Source organism: Hetaerina americana, unplaced genomic scaffold (assembly GCF_022747635.1).
Source record: "Hetaerina americana unplaced genomic scaffold, ioHetAmer1.1.p SCAF_25, whole genome shotgun sequence".
NCBI lineage: Eukaryota > Metazoa > Arthropoda > Insecta > Odonata > Calopterygidae > Hetaerina > Hetaerina americana.
Window position 1 is genome coordinate 3906081 of NW_027286819.1, and position 22263 is coordinate 3928343.

The following is a 22263-nucleotide window of genomic DNA, read 5'->3' on the forward strand; positions in this document are numbered from 1 at the left end:
GTAATCATTTGCCCTACTCTCTTTCCTTTTGTTTATGACCCTGAGAACAACTTTAGCTGCGTGGGATATCAAACTTATTGTCCTGTAGTCCTCACATGATGTAGCATTTACCTTTTTCGGAATAGGAACTAAAACTGGTCTCACAAAGTCTTCCGGCAAGATTCCTTCCTCATAAATACTACGAATCAGCCAATATAGCCTCTTCCTCCCGCATTTTCCGAAGCATTTTAAAAGTTCCACGGGAATGTTATCCACCACCACGGCCTTATTAAGTTTCATCTCCCTTAATGCTCTTTCTATCTCATCGTCTTGTATACCTGGACCTACCTTCCCCTCCGTCATATTCTTTTTCAATGTCTAACTTTGTTGGTCAAAGTTACTTTCCTGTACAGCGCACCGATTTCACCCTTCCTCTGCAGACTTTCCAGTTCCTTGCATTGTGCTTTTCGCCATGCTTCTTTTGCTTTATTTGTTGCCCGCCTAAATTTATTGTTTGATTCCTTGTACTTCATTAAATTAAGCCTAACTCTGTGTTTACATTCTTCCATATTCTCCGCTCATCCATCTTCGTATTCATCTCATCCGTGATCCATAGTTTCCTAGTCCTTTTAGCGTTAACGGGTCCGATAGTGTCTTTTGCGGCTTTGGACAACCCTTTCTTGATACTTTCCCATTTTTCTTCGATAGTACTCAGCTCTTTACCATCCTCCGTGATTTCCTCTGCCGCCTGTTTGTAATCATTCCTTTTCAACCCATTTAATGCTTCTACATTCCATTTTCTAACTCACCGCCCCTGCCTTATCTTTTTGAAACGTACGCTACATTTCATAACAACTAAATTGTGGTCAGAGTCCGCATCCGCTCCCGAAAAGCTGTCCGAATTCATCACACTGTTCCTAAACCTGTGTCTAACCAGGATATAATCTAGCTGATATCTTTCTGAGTCACCTGGCTTTTTTCATGTATACCTGCGTCTTTTGTGGTGTCGAAACCAAGCGTTGGTGATGACTAACCCCTGTCTTCTGCAGAATTCAACTGCTTTCTCCCCGCGGTCATTCCTCGTGCCTAAACCGTAGTCCCCCACCTCAACACCATCTCTTCCTTTGCCTACCGTCGCATTCCAATCCCCCATCACTATTAAATGTTTTCCGGCAGGAACACATGCGAATATGTCCTCTAACTGATCATACATCCTATCTACATCTTCTTCCTTATGGTTGCTCGGTAGCAGGTATACCTGAATAATAATCAAGTTCTTCGGTTCTTTTTTTATCTCTACTAGTAATAGTTTATCCGTTACCTGCTCTATATTGACCGCGCTTCTTCCTACCTCTTCTTTTAATACTATGGCAACCACTCGTTGACTCTCGTCCCCACCGCTGCATATTATCCGCTATCCATCTATCTCACCACCCATAGACCTAAAATATCTATTTTTCCCTTCCATCTTTAACTTAATATTCTCCAATTTCCCTGTCCTTATCATTGTTCAAACATTCCACGTTCCTATTCCAACTAATTTGGTCTTCTTCTCCTGCGTCTTCTGTCTTGCTGCTTCCGGATTTTCCTTGCAAGGGTCTCGTGGGATGACGACCGCGGAAGCCTTGCCTCTCATGATTACCAGGCACGACACATGGCCGATTGGGTCGATCCCCGTATTTGCCAGGACTCATATTCTCTGTGGTATCCATCATTTAAATCTTGGGAATGATAATTGAGGTGGTTTCCCGTTGCCTTCCTCAATGGTGTTTTTAACGTGACACCATCACTTACTGGCCGCCCCACTGGGGTCAGACGCCATTGCAGCCGCCTCACTGAGGAACAGACGCTGCGTGGACTACCTTTAAGTCTGGCTTCTAACCTTCGACCTATCTGGCATGGGTGACCCTACCAGGAGCAATTATTATTACTCCCGCCAGCACAGCCCTAGGAGTCATCGGAACGCGCAAGCCCTTCCACCACGTCAAGGTTGTAGTCCAGGGGAGGGATATATATATACATATAAGATACTCACAAATTGGAGAACAGGAAAAAAAAATTTCCGAGTTTTAATTTAAACGATCCGTTTCATCAGGGGGGCCCTATATTTCACGAGAGAAAGTTATCGTCAAGAAAGGCGACAATTTTAACATTATTTGCAACGATTACCTGAAAATTGATGTTATGTCTTTTCGACGGACAATTACTTCATCAGTTTTTTCGTTTTCCGTATTTGAACAAAACAATCTTTCTAGGTTTCTGGGTATCAACACTGTTTCCATACATTAACGCATTTTTACAATACACAGAGGCTTTCTAAGCTTTATACAATTAGATAAACCGTATTAAATATTCCGTGGGACCTTGTAATGTTGTCATCACAAGGAATTGATGAAAACCCCATGAGGTATAGTTTTATATTTAGTGGCACTTAAAGCAGTGAAACCAATTATTCTATCACATAACCATTACTATTTGGTACAATATATGTAGCATAACATTGCGTAGTTACTTGATTATAGTCTAAGAGACCTACATCCCAAGAAAGGAATATTGTTGTAAGTTTCCATTTACACTAAAATATTCATTTTCACTTCAGTATAATTTCTTTTTATAAATTAAGTTTTTAGGATTTTCAAGGGAAAACATTCAATAGAAAATTTTAAGAAAGTGAAATACTTCATCACAACTCCATTGTGCAATAATCAAAAACTTCCGGAGATACTTTGTCAAGTTTTAACAGAGTCATCCTCCAATATGAATTGAGTTGCAGACATTTTAAAGAGTAAACATCATTTGCCTTGACCGGGGTACAAACCCTGATACCCAGGTTTTTACACTTTGCAATTTCAGCGTTTTCTCATTCTTATGAATAACTTTAACTGCCGATAAGTAGTGTGCTTTTCTTGTCACGCCCCATTTACCCTGGCTTTCATTCGTTCGAATGTAAACATCAATTCGTAAAAACATATACTAACACAAACTTGGCATTTTGGAAAAAGCGCAAATTTCCGTGATTGATGAATGTATTTTAAGCAGGGGAGGCAAAATTGACAGTACTCGTACATTGATTGACCCCCATCCTCCTTGACAAGGGGCTGCTTCGCTATCGTTTTCATATCTCGTAAGTTTCTCATTAAAATTTAACCCTTATAAATCCGTAATCCTGATAAATGAAACCATATTCAAATTGCTATGACAACGAATCACTGCACAATCATCGGACTATTGATTGAAAAAAGTTGATTTTCTAAAAACATAAACAGTCAGTCATTCCACTAACCTTCCTCATAATAATGCTTCAAAGATTTCCTTTTTACCATTCATCCGATTATTTTAAATTAGAAGATTTTATCTACCTGTACATTTTCTGTAACATAGATAAACTAAATCTCTTTGGAAGACGAAATGGCACCCTTAGAGTGTATTGGAATAAGGAATACATAATTAGATACATTTTTAGACTACCAAATAATAATCATTGCTACCCTTAAAACAATTTTATTGCGTTTAACATTTTTATCTGTAAAAAAGGGGTTGATTAAAAATTATTATGCATATTTCAGAATCACTATTCGGCCATTTCTGGCCTATAAAACAATTAAACGAAAATTCTAAGACCTCATCAAATGCGCAAAAATTGTCCATTCACCAAACTAACAATAAGTAATCAGTTAATGTAATTTTTCTTGACCTTGGTAAAGATAATCCGATATATCAAGTATAATATTATGATGAATATCTTTCTCATTCCCTTTTTGATTAGTAAAATTTGAGAAAAATGCACATTCTGCGAGACATACACTAACTATCCCACTGGCCTTCCACCCTGGGATAATTTATTAATACATAGGCATTTTATTGCTATACTTTCACCATCTCCTCATGACTTGACGGCGCTGTTAAATCATCTAAATTGGTGTCGTTAGCGCCAGCTAATATTTCCTGCATTTTCTGGTGAAAAGTTAAACATACATTATAATTCTTGGAAAGGGAATACTGGCATATTTATCAGATTACTAACCCTCTAACGAATAAATGATAAACCCAAACAATTGTATTGGGAAGACTGCTACCGGTCTTTCCGTATTGAGCTGGCGTGAATATACGATCGAAGTTAGAAATGAAAGAAATCCACGCATGGGGAGTGAAAACGTCCAGGGGTCCACCAATCCCTTCCCTTCGAAATTCGAGCAGTCATGCCACCTGCGAATAATTTTGATCCATCCGGCATTTCCCAAGGGCCGATATCGCCACCGGCGGACGTGCCTCTGCTACTACCGCCTCTCTCTCTCTCTTTCACGAGCGCACGGTTCCCCGCGTCCGTCTGGGATTCCCAGAAGCGCCTCCGTGGCACCCGACCCCATCAAAAGCGAAGGGCATACCGGATGACGAAATTGACTCCACTTCAGCGGGAACGACCAGTCAGGTCATTCATTCATTCCTCCCTCGCCTATTGAAGTTTCACGAGGCCCCCGAAATCTATGCATCTTCTCGTGTCACTCGTGACCATTGAATGGACTATGCGTCGAGGGGCAGGCGAGAAAATTCAGGGGCCTTCCGATCAGCCACCGACCGACCATTTCCCCCCGCATCCACACAACCCCTCGGGCGCGAGCGAACACGGGGGGAGCACCGCGATGTCGAGCGAGGGGTAAAAGGGCGCCGCGTGAGGGAGGGGGCACCGCGGGCGACAGGCGGGAAGAAGAGCCGCACTTTGCCCCATTGTTTCGCCCCTCCCGACCCGTACCCGCTGTACACACAATGCCACGGTGTAAAACAAGACTGTAAGGTTACTCGTTTAAATGAACGACCTCTCCGATTTCTCCTCTTTTTTTCACCATTTTTTCCTCTCAGTTTCACTTTAATTCTATTTTCCCTGGGAAACGGAAAGGGATTTTATTCACATATGAACTGCATCGCTACGATAAAAATTCGATCACCCAATCGCTCGGAGCGTTTCTCTCGCGGACATCGTCCGGCACCGCCTTCATTCCCTCGAATCTTCGCGAGCGGCGCTGTACATGATTCCACTGAGCATTCGACCGGGACCAGAGCAGCCACTGAACCACACGTTCCCCACGCGCAATTTTAATTCTGTGCCATTGGCGCCACATTAAATACGGCACCTATTTGCAATTTTTTATGAACATGAAAATTCGAAAAGCTTATTCGGGATAGTGGAATTTTGGATATTTCCTGACGTTCGGATTCCTGAATAAGGGAATAAACCCATCATACTTCGGAAAATTTATCAAATTCATGGCTGAAGAAGAAAACACCGTGCAGATTTCAGTAAAAATAATTTCTTTTAAATGCCAGCTATTGTTTCAAAAAAATGAATACAAATATCAAGGAACAAATCAATATTGAAGTGAAATTTTTAAAGGCTTTTAGGTGCAAAATACAGATTGTTTTTTTAGAGAAACTTCGGTGTTGAAATTCACTATTTTCTTTTGCTGCAGACGAATCATATAATAATGATTAACAATATTCAATTCATTAGCAATAAAAACAAGTGAAAAAAATAACCTTAAAAGGTGAATAACCATCAATATATGCATGGGTAATAATCAAGATCCCGCGAAGGCAAATAAAACCGAATGGCTGTACTGGTATGATTCTAATTGACAAATGTACTCCCATCGTTTAAGTTTGAATTTAATGGACAACTTATTTTAACTTTACGTAGTTGTAATCAAATGATAGACGCTAGAAATGGGTCTCGCGCATTGAGGAACAAACATTTCTGCTAACGTTTTCCAATTTCCAAGAATTACACAAACACATATTTTTTCTCAAGGGAGATATTTAATAATGAATTCAGCAATAGATGACAAATGAGAGCGCCATCAATCGGTGATTACATTTTCGTTTACCTGTTCAGGTCAAAGAGTGATATTTTCCAGGAACAGGGTCAAATTTCCTGGAGAGGAACTTCCACCCGCATAAATCTACATCTTAAAATATTGCACCATGACAATCATTTGGTTGAAAATTATTTCCCATTGCTTTTTATCTCCTGTTGAACCAAGTTTCCTTTCCGCAATATCGGATCAGCTTGCTGATTCTCCACTCCAGCCGCGCAGGCTAATCCCCCTCCATACCATTACACCCAACCGTATTTCCTCTTTACCCTCTTCAATCCCACGTCTAACATCATAGCTATGAAATTATGATCTGCATCTGACCAAGGTGAACTGTGCCAATTAATTACACTAATTTTAAATTTGCATCCACCCATTATGTAATAACTGATATACTTCTGAAATCCTGGGAATTTTTCATTCATGCATAGGCATATATTGCCGTTTAAATATTCGTTATGACTAAGTACCGTCTCCTTCGGGACTCCATTGCTTTCTCCCCGGGGTCTTAACTACAGAGCATTCCTCAATATCACCATCAAATCTCCCTTCGCCTACCATTGGGTTCTAATATCCAATTACTTTCAAATATTTCCTTTCATTTGTCTCTTTTAATTGATAGTGCGCCTTGTTCATTTCTTCCTCCTCGTGATTTCTTGGTGGCGCGTATACCTGAACAGTGACACAGTCCGTTAATTCAGGTTCTACTTCCGCTATCAACTTTCTATCACCAGCCTCCTCTCAGTTGAAAACGTTTCCTCTTACATGTTTGTTCATTATTATTTCAACCCCTTGCTGCCTTTCGTCCACTCTGCTGTTTATTGTTCCTCGTCAAATAATCGCCGCTATCATTCCATCTTATTTCGCACAGCTCTAAATATCTACATTTCCTATCTCTGTGCCCTGCCCTGCGCTTTATAATTTAACGGTCATTAACAACGCTCGATACCTTTTTTTAACTGGTTCTGAGTCTGAGTCCCTTTTGTGTCATATTCATTGCATATTTGGCCCATTTCCCTTCGCAGGATTCAGTGAGATGACGACCGTGGACCGTGGAAGTAGTTCTTCTCCCGCTAAGCGCGGCATACGGGCCCGCGGGCTGAATCTCGTAGTTGCCGATGCCCATACACTGCGAGTTATCCTCCATAGTAGAATTAATTGATATGCTTTTCCGTGGCCTACCTCAATTGCTCCATCAACGTGACACCAGCACTCATCGGAGCCCCCTCATCGGAGTTTTAGACGATATTCGCGGCCAACTCACTGAGTAACAGACGCTGCGCGGAAAAGGTTACGTCTGGCATGTGGAGGGAAATTAAAATTGCTCCCTCCAACAAAATTTAAGTTGCAAAATTAAGACGATAAAATTCGTTGAAAAACTCCAGGTACCAAGTTTGGTCTAAAACCTGAATGTTTTAATTTTCTTGATCATTGATTATTAGTTCCAGCGGTTTCATCCATAAACAATGAGCCAATAATACTTTGTGAAGGCAAGTTATGGCCAATTTTGATTCCCAATTGAAACTCCGAAAAGAATACAGTTCATCACATAGTTCTTCAATGCAGATAAAGGCTAAGAATATTGAAACACGACACTACATTAATATGGAAGGCCAGGAGTCAGGAGTGAAAACCCAAAGAGAACATCATCAAAACAACTCAAAGTGTTAACTAAAATGCAATTAGTTTATTAATAATGGCGAATGAAATCTTAAAACAATTGGTACTTTTGGTACAGCACTGCTACGAGAAATCAGGAAGAGATGTGCGCCGCGCATTCACGAGTAATAAAAATCCAAAGTAGAAATACATGGCAACCACCGTCTAATTAAACTTTTTCCATGTTTTGATGTCTTTGAAACACGATGAATATTTAGAAGAGTTAACACAGTTACCTCTTCATAATAATGCAAATTTTTCAAAATCTCAATATAATCTGAAAATAGAATGAAATTCTCTTAGGAATAACTCGAAAGATGGTACGATGTAAAATCAGATAGCGAAAAAAACCTTGTCCGCTGTATTCACCGTAAATAAAGTCGGAGGCGCATTTCCCAGCGTCCTCTTTAACAAAAATGGTCCAGGCAACAATCGCCCCGCGTGGTGACAAGAGTCGGAAGTCGTGAGGACACAGAGAGGAGGAGGAGGAGGAGAGAGTGGGAGTGGAAGCAAGGCAAGAAACGGCCCGGGTGGACGAAGAACGGGGAGGAAGGGATCACGCTGAGGGGGTCGGAGGTCGAGCGAGGGGGCGAGGAAGGGAGGGTGTGGGCGACTCCTCGCGGAACGAGACTAAGGAGGGATCCGGAGTGGCAGGGGGCAAGAACGGGGGCGGGGGAGACGTGGGGGGCGGGTTAGCACGTCGCAATCATTTTGATCGATACTGAGGGAATGCAAGAGACCCGTGGGTCCCCCTCGGTGGTACGTGCCGCGACTCCAGAGTGAGGTGAGGGCGAGACAGGGGGGGGGGGCGTCTTCGAGGGCGATTCTCTTCCCCCCCCCGGGGAGGGACATTCCACCATGAAAAGGAACTACCTGCCGCAGCCAGCCTCCCTTTATACACATGCTCTTATCTATATTCATACTGAGGAGCGCACACATATGGATACACATCCTGTGGTTTCTCAGGTCCCTCTCCACCCCCCTCCTTTCTCCCCCCCCTCATCCCCCTCCCGCCCCATAAACGCCCAGAACACGAAAACACACGCGATCCGTGCCATTTTCCTATCATACCCTCCCCCTTTCATAAACCGACTCCAACACGCGACTCATTCTCCCTTTCCGTACTTTCATACATTTTCTCCTCCGTTGTCTAAAACCCTGTACGGCATCTTATCTCGGGAGTAAAGACGATCCAGCATCCAGCCGATGGATACACCATCATGTTCGCCGTTCCTTTCCTTATTTCCCAATCCGTTTACATTCCCCCTCACATGCCTGTCTCTTTCCCACGTGAAGGCGAATACTTAAGTAACAAAAAAAGAATCTCTGTCTCCTTTACGGAATCAATCGTAACTTTTATAAATCCGCTGATTTGAATCCCTTCGGAAGTTTGGATCCCTTAACATTAAGGCTTTGAATATTTGCTGCGCTTCAACGTGCATCAAACGGCTGGCTAATTATCACCTTATCACACGCACGAAGACACCACGGGAAAATTGCTAGACTACGTTTATCTTAATAATATGCTGCGAGTAAAAATTTAATTTTTCCCACCTTTATTTGCACTAATTTCTAGTGATTGTGCATTTAATTCTGCAATTAACGATTGTATTGTCTCCTCTGAATCACACTTCAAAAACTATTTCATAAAATCAGGTGAATATCAAATTTAGATTACTTCTGCTCACGAAAATTCCCAGAGAGAGTGGTGGTATTAAGAAGAAAGGGAATTAAGTGAGAAGGGACATACATTTGGAAATACATAATTGGAGGGAAATAGAGCGGAGATGATTATTCACCGTTCCGTTCACTGTGATAAACACTTCGATGCATACTGTTAAAAACGGACAGTGAACATCGTTTATATTATTTAGTGTCCAACATTTTCCTGCCTAAACGGTTTCTCTAGCATCATCTATTTTTTCCTAATAGCAGCGTATAATAAAATAACTGGATACCAGTTTTCATAAATATTTTTAACAGCACAAGGATGGATGGCTACATGGAAATTATTTATCAATAACCAAGAACTTTAAAAGCAAATGAATAAGCAACCTAATAATAAAAGAATACTTTTCTCTACATTTGAAACGTAAACTTTTATCGTCCACACTACCTCATACTTTTCCTCACCATCGTGAAGTCGATCTCCGATATCAGGATTTTTCAATACATCCCAACGGATTAGTTTTCATGTTTTCAATAATACTTTAATTTCAACCAACGTTTATTTTTGTTTTGTGGAATCAATCACCGTGAGACTCAATTTACCAAAATAAACCCTTTTTTCCATTTTATTTTCCTGAGGAACAATCACGTAAGCTCCTATAATTGTGGCTAAAAATTAATTGGCTAGTCGTGGAGCAGATATTTATGTGCAGAATCAGAAAGAATAATTATGAAATTCTCAACCGGTTGGTTGGGGATACCTTCAGCAAAGGCCGCTCACGGCGTGCGGCTTTGGTCGCCTTATTCGCCATTAAAACTTCAGTTATGACTTTTACGCTATGTTCTCGCTCTCGCCTCTCTTTTTCAATGCAAATATGTTTCAAAAACTGGTGATACCTCACTCAGTAGCAACATTTGACTACTTTGAACGATTGTATCCTGTTAAGCAACGTTGCATGTGTATATCACAGTTCACGCACCATGAGGAAACTTCCAATGCGATGTTTCCTCTTACCTTTTTGCCAAATTTCCAGGTGTGTGCATTTTTTTCGAATTAATAGCTAGACAGATTTTGTATCAAAATTTATGTTTTTTTAAGTCCTTTGGAAATTTCCAAAAATATTCGCCCTCTGGTTTCTCTGAAGCTCCAAGGGTTGAAAAATAACTCATTATGATTCCACCTCCGAGTAAAAGCGATTTAAATAAATAATAACAGCAATGGGAAATAATCAAATGTTGTTTCTTTTTTAAGAAAACAAACGTTCTATAGGCAGCAAAATTATTAAAAACATGTACATACACACAAACATGTATGCTACAAAAAAATAAGTAAAAAACGGGGAAAAAGGAAAACGCTTTCGGTCTCTCGGTATGAAATACATTCTTTCAACTTGGAGGAATATTGACCTCCCGCTTTTACGAGAGTTGTCCCCGGCTTGACATAGAGATGGCGGTATTTTATGTTGGATTAGGGAAATCGGGTACGGAGACAATAAGCATGATTTGCCAAGTATTCGAGGATGAAAGCATGTCATAAACTGCAGTATTTAAATGACAAAACATCTTCAAAGATGGCCGAGGGAGCGTGGAGGGCGAGCGCCGCGCATGGCGGCCATCGAAGCCAAGAGCCGACGACAACGCGCAACGTGAGCCTATGCCTGAAGTACTCCATTCAGAGCGTCGGTTCAGTGCACTCAGGATCGCAGATTGTATTGGGATCGACAATATTACAGTGAAAAACATTTTTACAAAAAATGTTGCCGTGCGAAAAATTTGCGCTAAACTCGTTCCGAAGGTCTTGACGGACGAGCAAAAGCAAAGTCGGGGGTCTGCCTGAGAAGACATTCTGCAACGTCATAGCGACGATTTCCAAAACCCCTAAAGTCCCCCAACTTGCCACAAAGAGACTACTATTTCCTATTCCCAAGAGTGAAATCCACTCTTAAAGGACACCACCATAGTACCCTACTAAGTGGATCTTTCACGCATACCATTAAAAATAACCCCCATCCAAAATCCGTCTTCCTGTGAGCCTTTAAGTCGTGAAAAAACGCTGGCAAAAGTGTGTCGACACTCAACGGATGAAAATTGAAGAATTTTGAGGCATAGTAGATTTATCTGAAATAAATCTAATTTTACGGAAATTTTCCCGATTCTTTTTATGCAAACCTGCATTAGAGATATTTAACTACCGCGAGGTTTAACTAATGTTATAGGAATAATTTAATCTTTAATGAGAAATTTCGTATTTCATTAAATGATGTCACAACAACATTTTCACAACAGTAAAAATGGTGCGAATAGAAATTAGTTTCATGTAATGCCTCCATTAATTCCATATAATGACTGCATTAAAATAATCATCCTGCATTAATTTTACGCTATAAAGCCTGTAAAGTTGAAAATTAATATTGTGTATTTCAATATTAATTTTCAATGTAGGATATTACATTTATAGCTGACCACTGCTGACAAGAATATTCCAATACGAGCTGAAAATTAAAACTCCTCAAAACTGAAATGAAAGGGATATGAGAAAGGTTCGCCACATTTTAGTCAATAAGCCCAGAGATTATTGCGAAAGAAAGGCTCGGAATGCCCTCAAGTTCCAGTACCAGCTCAACTCTCGTCCTTCGCCCTTGATTTCCAATCGAATGTATTGCTACGGCTCTTTGCCGAGGTTTGCAAATGAATCCTTTCTCTGTCCTGACGCCTTCTTTTGGCTAGCGACGACTAATGGTATTTTGAAACCCCCTCGGCCATCGACATCATGCCCCCTGAGGAACCGATGCCGTTGCCGCGATACTAATCGCTGCATTGTCTAGAGCACACACGCCGCGATTAATGGATTCGATGCTCCGGGGTGTGTGAGAAGAGATAGAGGGCGCGTAGGGTTTTAAAGGGCGATGCGACGAAAGCACTCGCGTCCTTTCAACAGCGTTGCGTGCGTGACTCTCGATGAGAGGCTGCCCTCCGATGACCACGCTCACGTGAACAAGGGCCGCGCGCGGCACGTCGCAAAGGTGCGTTGAAATCCCGACAGCCCTTTCGAGAATATTGGAGGGCTCGAAAACATAATATGTCACTCCAAAGGAAACACCCTTTCAAACACGCGGATTCATGACGACTAAATATGGACCGGGGCGAGTAAATTTCTGAGCCATTGATGCCCGCGATGGACGCGTGAAAGGTCAAAACCACTAGAACGTCCTTTACAACGATGTCAGTTCCATTAACAATAAAAATACACCGGAAAATATTTAAGCCGTTTATATTCTTCTCCTTTGGAACTATCTCATAAAAAAGTGCGAGCAGACTGGCTCACTCGTTAAAAAATCATTGTTCTTAGAATAGTGGAAACTTGGATTTCCCGGTAACCTTTCCTTCTATGGAAGATCATTACTCCATTAAAAGACGAATCGCAACGCGCCATCCGCGCCTTGAACTAGGGTTTCGTTAAAAAATCTTCGCTTAAGCATTAAAAAGTTTTGAGCTATTCACATTGTTTGATGAACTTTCCTCGGGTCTTCCACCGGGGCAAGGGTTCCATGTTGGCCGACGTTCCGATGCCCGACTCGTGCATCGTCCTCAGGGTAGATAATCATCCTCATCCACCCCTGAGGACGATGCCCGACCCGGGCATCGAAACGTCGGCCAACATGGAACCCTTGACCCGGTGGAATACCCGAGGAAACTTCATAAAGCAAATACACCGGGAAAGCACCAGATCTTACCTTATTTACATTGTTTTTTTCGTAACTTTCATAATTACAACTTTACCAGGCGTTGTAGGGATCATGAAGTTATATGAGAATATATTATGACAACAACATACTTCCATTCCATCCATATCAGATAAGTAAAATGCAACGAAGTTTGTTCTTTCCCAGCAAAGAATGTAGAAATGATGTTAACACTATGGTTGAACTGAAGGCCGTTGATAATGAGACTAATGTGACAATGCTTTTTTTGTCAAATAAGGCGACGTTGTAAAATTATTATCATATATTATTATTAGGTAATCTACCGGTTAAGGTAGGTATTTGGATGGATGTAATTACTAATTCAACAATTTGAGGCCCCTAGAAAAACACAACATCCCACTCTACATCAGGTCCATCTTCAGCTCTGATTACTTTCTTCCTCCCTTCATCCCGTCCAACATCCCTATCTTGTTCCTTCCATTTCCTCGTTTTCCTAACATTCTCCCCTCTATTACAGTCTTCAACATCCCCCTGCCGGTCAGTACACCCTTCATCCACTTTTCCTGCCTCCATAGGATTTCTCCCAGCAAACCCCTCTCTTCGCCCACCATACCAAGTACTTCCTCATTTGTTTTCTTCTCTGTCCATTTCACCTTCTCCATTCTTCTCCAAACCCACATTGGCGAGATTGTTCAGTTTCTGCAGGGAGCGCACCACTCAGCCCGCCGGGTGCGATCAGCGTGCCCCATCGACGCCTCGGATTGGAGCACCTGCCGATGGAGCACGCGAACTATCTATCGAAATGATTTCCAATTCGAAATTTAAGGAGTAGGGAAGAAATATATGGAAAGGGAAATACATACATGGCGCGAGTAAATATTGAAACTCACCTTGACCTCTGAACTTTGCATGTTTCACCTTAGAACGCCATTGCCAGCCAAGAGATAATATTTTGATCGGTCACACACACAAATAGCGTTGCTGTTATACCTGCCATACGGTTGGGATGTTTTATTGTTAATGACAAATATATTATCTGCTCTCTAGGAGCACAATAAAATAACTTTAATTATTGCAAGCGTTTAACTAATCCTGCGTGATGGAATATTTTGGTTAAAACGATAATAATTGTATCGTGTTTGGCAGTCCGTATGTTGACGGCGGGTTTCAGATGGTTCCAAACTAGTAAAAGGTATGATATGATGCGTATAATTTCTCTTTCTCGTCCTCCGTGGTATTTATTCCTTTAGTATTTATTCCTTCTACCTCTCGCCATTCTTCCTTACAAAGCAACTATTTTACTCATTCTATTGTCTCGTCACTATTTCCCATCTACTGGGGACTTCAATGACCCATTATTCCTCTCAGTGTCTCCTCCACCCACTTATTCTGACGTCTTCGCACTTCAGAGTACGAAACAATTCCCCACTTTTTAACGCATCGTCATATTTCCTCCATTCTCTGATCTCAATGCAGGCATTCTCTCAAAGACCAGATTTTGGAGACACACACTGATACATAATAATGGATGTTCATATAATTTCTCTGCCTCTTTACCGGTCTGCAGGTTTGCAGCATTCTATTCTCTTATTGCTCTTGGAAAAAATGACCATTTAAACCTCAATTCACTTAATTCAGTCTTGCAGTCAATTTCTCTAATCTTACATTAGTGATCCCTCCGCCCGTAATACGTCGGGGTTCGTATTATGTTCTTGATGTCATCGGAAAAGGACCCATCTTTAAATGTTTTTAATAAGTTTAGTCTATATTGTAAGGGAATCCCAGCCTAAATGCAAATCTAGCAAAGTAGTTACGCTACTGCGTTGGTCATAAAAATTTTTGACAAATCTAGCCCCCCTCCGCTGAACTTGATCCAATTCCGAAATTAAATTTATCTCTTGCGGATCCCATATACTGACAGCATACTCTAGGTGGGGCCTGACTAGGGCAAGAAAACATCGCTCCTTCACTTTTTCGTCACATTTACCCAGCACTCTTTTTACAAATCCCAATTTTTTATTAGCGCGACCGCATATTTCTCGTATGTGCTTTCCCCAGGACAGATCGTGAGTAATTGTTACACCCAAATATTTAAAGGAATCTACCCTCTTACTCTTTTCCCTTTCCTTTTTCTCTTACTTACTCTTTTCCCAAGAATGTATTACTACGCATTTTTTCAAATTTAACTCTAATTGCCCTGTATCGCATCAAGTCTAAATTGCATTTAGGTCGTTAGCTAACGTGACTCTGTATTCGCGACTTCGAATGTCCCCATAGATTACCGCATCATCAGCAAAAAGACGGAGCCTGCTATTAACCACGGTACTAAGGTCATTTATGTAAATAGGGAAAAAGGGGGGGCCTATGACACTTCCCTATGGTACACCCGACGTGATCTTAACAGTATCGGATGATACACCGTCCAGGACGACTGTTTGAACACGATTATTTAAAAATTGTTTAATCCAGCATATAATACTCCCGCGTATTCCATAAGTTTCCAACTGCAATGAGAGACTTTATCAAAAGCTTTTTTTAAATCTAGGAATTACGCATCAATTGGAATATTACTTTCACCGGAATACATTATATCATGAACAAAGAGTGTGAGTTGAGTTTCGCAGGATGTATCTACCTTTACGGAACCCGTGTTGGTTATTAATCAATAAATCTTGGCTATCGAGGTACCTCATTATGGAACTAACAATGATGTGCTCAAGAATCTTACAGGAGATGGAGGTGAGCGATATTGGCCTATAATTACTGGGGTCCTCCCGGTCTCCATTTTTAAATATGGGTGTTACAGAAGCTATCTTCCAGCCGCTTGGCACGCTTTCTTCTGCTAATGATTTCTTAAATATTATACAGTTCTTTATGCACGCGAGCCGGTATCTCATCAGGTCCCGGAGATTTTTTGGGGTCGATGTTTTTAAGGAGTAACTATATTCCGCGGGTGGAAAATTCGGTAGCTTGCATTGGCTGCAGAAATGTTTTCGTCAGGTTCTCTGGTATATTCTGGGAGCATTTGTTGAAAACACGGTTGAAGAATGAGTTTATTATGTTGGCTTTATCTAAACTACTTGTTTGTTACTTTATCCCCATTTTCGTTGTTCAATGAGTTTACGGTGGACTTTTTTCCCTGCACTTCCCTGACGTAGGACCAAAACATCTTTGGGTTATCGTTTAAATGTTCACCTAATTTTTTCCTTTTGAATTCCGTTAGTGCCTTCCGGAAGGCCTTCTTGGCAGTGGACCTAGATGCTTTGTAATTCTGTATGGTTTCGTTGATTTTATCAGGGGAGGAATCTTTAACCGCGTTTTTCATTCTGGCATGGCACGCCCTTTGCCGTAATAGTGATTTCCGAACTTCAGAGTTGTACCAACGGGGTTCCTTATTCTCTCTTATATATTTACTAGGTATGAATCTCTGTATTGATGAACGTGTTATCGCAAGAAAATTATTCCAGGTGTCCTCGACACTCCTGGTTTTGCTTAATTCGTCAAATCTAAGAAAGGAGCAGTTTAACTCACATTTTAAGGCATCATAGTCAGCTTTATTGAATAAATAAATTTTTCTCTTAGGTTTGTTAACTTTTTCTACGCTTAGGGAAAATTTAGCGTTTACAGCCCTGATCACTGATTCCATCAATAACTCCAACATTTTAGACCCTTTCGGGTATATTAGTAGCTAATAGACCAAGAATGTTCCTTCTCCTTGTTGGTGAAGTGACTAATTGATGTAGGGAATTTGAGGTGAACGTCAATAAGAGGGACTCGCATAAATCCTTGTCTTTGCCTCCATTTATAAAACTGTACGAATCCCAATCTACTTAGGGAACATTAAAGTCGCCACCGATAATTAGTCTGTGCTTATTGTTGTGGGATTTACGATCCCGGCCCTTGGACGAGTAGAACAAATTATATCTCTATAAATTACTGTGTCGCCGGCTCCGGTGATGGCGGGGTATTGTCCTCGTCTGTCAACCCAAAGGTCGCGGGTTCGGTTCCCTGTTCTCCTCCACCCAGGGCATGAGGCGATTGTAACTGTGTGTAATGTTATTCTAATACTCGAATCACTGTTTAAGGTCTGATGTAAAGACCAAAAAGTGCTGTTTTCCGATTAATACTAAATGAACATATTTCGCCTCGCTGACCAATACAAAAGCCACCAAACCCCTCTCCTTTCTCAAACCTTCCACCCAAGTAGTAAGAAGAATGTCAGCGCGGAGAGCACTGCAGTTGTCGAGACGGACGCGAGCGATTGGATGATGAGAGGGAAAACGGGGGCGTTCGTCCACCTGACCGATGGACCGGGGGCGCCAGCAGACGCCACCCCCAAACCGCCTCCCACTCCAAATGCACACGACCGATCGTTCATTTCCCTGGGGTAGTCACAAAAGGAGCCGCCGTTCACTCTTGCCGATATGAGCGGCGAAAGGGGAAGGACGATCGGGAACAGGAGGCGGGATGTCCCACGAAAATTTATTGCAATACCGCTGCTATGCGAATGCGGCTACAATAGGAGAGGGACAGACATCGGTGGGCAGCAAAGAGCATGTTGGGCTGGGGGTGTACGCGGGGGGGGGGGGTTTCGAGCGCGACAGGCAAGGATAAAATACAAAATAGGAGATGTTGGTCGGGGGCGGGGCGAGTGGGCAGGAATGGAAATCAAAGAGGTTTATTGGGAGAGCATCGCGGGGAAGTGGATAATTCTGTGCAGGGGGTCGCGATTGCGTCCCGCTCGGAGGGGTAGGGGGTGGATTGCCGGGGGTGGGTCGCAGCTGGAGAGGGTGCCAGCGGAGATGGTGCGGAAGAGAGGGTTTTGCGCGGGGGAGGGCATCAGGAGGGGGCGGAGGGAATGCGGGCCTCGCTCGGGGAGAACAAACAGTGGAGCGGCAGGCAGCCCCACGCTCCCTCCCGCCCCGTCGTTACCGCGTGAGGTGGGGGGGGGCAGCGGAATGCGGTTTCCGGTGTCGAGGGGAGAAGAGGAATCAGCGGGGGGGGGCATAGTATTTTGAACGAGACAAAACTACGTAGCAATGGCCGTTCGTTATCCGGCATCGCTGCGGCGAGCCAAGATGACGGCGATCGGCGTGCGGAGGCGGCGGCGCTTATTCTCGTGCAAACGGACGCAGATAACTGTGTTTGTACAAGGGAAAACGCCAAGCCATCCGAGCATATAAAGGCGCAAAGAATTAAGCGTTCAAATCGCCCTCGTGCGAACTTTCCGGCTCTAATTGTCGCAGATAGTATCTCAAATCTATTTTTCAAAAAGACTTTTAAACAAAGTTATGAATTACATTTTATTTCAAATTTTGAGCAGGATATATTTATGGATATGCAACAGACATATTATTTGAAAATTGTGCATAATTAAGACACATTTAGTTTCTTAAAAAATGGAGAAAACAAAATAACATGTTTAGGAGTAGATAATGGTGAAGTCGCGTGCTAATCACCAAAGGTGCGTTCGCCGCCTTCCCGCATTCGATCATTTCAACCGTGAGGATATTTTTAAGCTGTGTGTTGGTTTTCATTCCAAAGAACAATTTCATCTAAAGACGGATGAGATATACCCCACATTCAAATCATCATACATTTGTGTAAGTGAATACTTTATTATTACTATTATATAAATCTCGTTGCAATTAGGCAATTGACCCGGTGGCAACGGTCAAGTCTGGTCAACGGTCACTCTTTTAATGCACATACATACACGAGAAGAACAGATGTGAGGCAAAATGCTCTTCTTATATACAATGACACTTAAAGATATCCAAACGCATTTTTACCATTACTCAAGGGCTAGGTTGAAAAAAGATTTATATCACAAGGTTAACAACATAAAATTCCAACTTGTCATGTATTTGCACATTTAATCAAACGCTTCAAAAGTCAACGCAAGCTTATTTTGAACTTAATTAATAATTAACCTTAAACCGCATTTCATGACCTCAATGATTTGAGGTAACAACCCATATTATAGCCTTTATTCTTTCTTGGAAATTGAAAATATCCAGCCAATAAAGTCTTGATTGGTCAGTCGTGGTTTTGTTACTGATGAAAAGCGTCAATATTTTTAAAATTCTGCCTCTGAATTCTACAGCCATTTCAATAAATCTAAAACCTGGAAATAGCTGTGGTGAGCTCGCGCTCGCTCGCGAGGGAAATGGTGAGCTCGCGCCTTTCGCCCCTTCAAAATAACGAAAGGCTCTCCGCACGAAAAACACACGCACCGGGCAGCTCGAAAGAATGAAGTAACACCTGCGGAAATTTTATGTGCGTCCGACGAAAACGACTACTATTTTCGCCTTGAATATCAATATTCGTACACTCTTGGGGTATCATCTCTGGGATTGATGGAGCACAGAATTATTCCGCAGGCAAATTGACATACTTTAGACCCGAATACTTTCGTAAGGTTTTCCTCTTCGTCATTTATTCATATAAGTTTCGTTCTGACCGGCGATGACAGCACACATTATACTCATTCCTTAATATGATATCCATGTAGAATACGGTAAGGATTCCAACGCAAGGCCAAGACTGTCCTTATGAATGCGGCTACTACAGGATCCAAATTTACAGTTGTAAAATAAGATTTCAAATTAAAATATGTGCTTATCGAAACAAAATCGATTATCTTTTTAAATTCATGGTTACTAAGATACAGGTTACCTTGCCATACAAAGGCAAGAAATTGAACAAAACCAAAGGACCTGGCAATACATATATACAGCCTGAAGAGGAAGATCTAACTCAGCCTTATGCGATCTCTGACCTTGTTCCAAAATACTTACAAATGTGCAGATGTTAAACGGAACAAGTTACGTCATCGGGGGTCATTTGTACGATAACTCAAGTGAAGTCTACAGCGCTCAATATTCGCAAAGGAATAAAGTGGAGAAATTTCATTTAAAAATTCAATTATAAGATACACAATGTAATCAATTTGTTTTCTATAAACTATATTCCATGCATTGAAAATTCATACATATTAAAATAAATTTTGAATGAGAAGAAAACAGTGAGTAACTAACAGATGACACTGCCTAAAACAGGCAACTATGCTAGGCAATAAATGAGACCGATGCAAATGCGCGTTGCCGAATGAACACGAGAGACGTATTCATTGACTTCAAAGCAAATACTCTATGCAAAGCAGAAAGATGAAAAAAGTTCTTGTTTATTAAACGGAAGAAGGGAAATTAAAATCAAAAATAGTAAATCCGAGTTCTCAAATGCATTATAAGTACAGAAAGCAGAGAGGGGCATAGCAAGAGTAACGGATTAAGAATTTAGTTTTACGTAAAAGCGCACCCGCGAAAAAATGTAAGCTTGGCGACCACTCCATCTCTTCTTAATTTTTACTGCAACTAAGAGTGTAACCATAAGTTTTTCACTCAGCGATGGGTAAGCGAGGGCTATCATTTTCCTTTGATTCTTTCCCATAGTAATCCTCAATTCATTCCAATGCCATACCGTTTTGTTATCTGTACGATCCATATCCCATCGCTACGACTTTCTCAAATTCCAGTAAGTACTTATTCATATCTCCCGAACTAATCGAGAAACTTAATAATGCAGAGCTTTCAGGGGGAGTAGAGTAATTATTTACTTTCATGGGTCCAACGGCTAAATCTCAAAAGTTTTCGAGAATTATCAAGTTCTGGGATAGCCCATTGCAAAATCAATATTGTTCTGAAATATTGGCATTATATTTATTTATTTTGCTTTCTACTGACTCGACACAGAGAGGGGCAATTGCTTTCCCCAACATTGCTCAGGGGACATTTATATTCTAGAATACGTTCCTAATTACTCCCAAACTCGGGAACTAGAAATTGGCACATTAAATTGTCAAAATTGCACCTACACAGTCGCCATCGTATTTATTGCCTACGGGAGCCGATAAACCCATTGGCATACCAATGGCCTGTGGAACAAGTTGTCGAACGACGACTACTCCCTCTTTCATTGATTCGAATGAAAACTGCTGCTCCCAAATTCAGATCTCATTGCGATCATATTGTGTGATGTGGGACCGCACGGGAAACACTAACCGAGGCTACGCTAGCGATTTAGAAGGAAGGGCAAAATCCCCCGGCTTGCGTGCGGATTCTACCTTCTTAATGTGCTACTTCTTAGGAATTTGTATTTACGAAGTTTTCCGAGAGCTTTGTTTGGGGTGAAGCAATATTATCCATGTTGACACAAATGGATTCGCGATAAATTCAGCAGATCTAGAGCCATAACTGGAAAAATATTCTAAGCCATTATTTCTAATTAACCATTTCCACAATTTCCTCTAGAATTGATTACTGCAGTTTTACGTACGAGACCTTATTAGAAAGTCTTATGCAAATCGAAGAGAAACCTATTTTATCATCTAATTTATTTAAACATGGGTTAATTGAAAAATGAGTATGAACTTTTTATTTCCGGTCAAGGTATAAGGAAAATTTAAAATTCTTGCACTTCTAAGCAGAGAATATCTGCGTTCTCATAATTACCTAATTACTCCGTGATACTGACATATTTCTCGTGTCTAAAAACAGTTTGCATGATTAGGTATATCAAAGGCAAAAAACTTCAGTAAACATTTCAAATGAACACTCATCTAATTACTTCAAGATATACACAATTAAAATTACCAAAAACTTCAAGTTGCATTTACTGATATAAAAACTGAAGCATACAAAACGAAATATTAAGAGAAATAAAAAGGAGACTCACTACGCAACACGATTTACTGCTACTCAAACTGACGACAAGAAATACTTGAACTTGAAAACATTACAAACATTTCACTGACTACCTATAGAAATAAAATTCACACGCACAAATCACTAAAGAGTTTACAACTTCGAAAATGATAGCTTATACATACATGTGGGTCGGATGTGTAATTTCGTGCTTGTCGTAGTTGATTCTGTAAAACAATGAACAATTGCTACATTTCTAGCGAAAATAATTGCAAAAACAATGGGAAGAAAAATGTGCATAAAATTGTAGACCGGATAACCAATTATGGTAGTGCAAAATAGTATTCTTATAATTTAATGACTGTACCTTGTTTCAGCTCGACCAAAGATATTCTGATCAACTTCATTGGGAGGGTACATACCTGAAAGGAACAAAACAATACGTTATTACCGATCAGAAGACCGATGCGATGCCATTACTTTGTAGAATGGCCAGCATGTACCATTTCGATCAAGATACATGCCTACCCTTCATACACTGAAGCATCAAATTTGGAGAAAAATACAAGCATAGCAGAGGATATATTCCCGTTTAAAACTAAAACTAAATCTTTTCCATTTATGCCACTCTATTCAATCATACCTAAAGGACTCAGGCGCGGACATTATAATCATTGACAA

At 41.1% G+C, this 22263-nt stretch overlaps 1 protein-coding gene across 4 annotated transcripts in view; it reads right to left on the reverse strand.

The window, feature by feature from the left end:
- The window catches only part of LOC139689564 (lachesin-like), an 846240-nt gene that overhangs the window by 638261 nt on the left and 185716 nt on the right, over positions 1 to 22263 (reverse strand). For 3 of the 4 annotated variants that reach the window (XM_071586722.1, XM_071586724.1, XM_071586721.1), the window contains exon 2: positions 21768 to 21809. The exons of the other annotated variant lie outside the window; for it this stretch is intronic. In XM_071586722.1, the coding sequence (XP_071442823.1) occupies positions 21768 to 21809 (42 nt within the window). The remainder of the gene's footprint in view (positions 1 to 21767; positions 21810 to 22263) is intronic. 4 annotated transcript variants of the gene reach the window in all.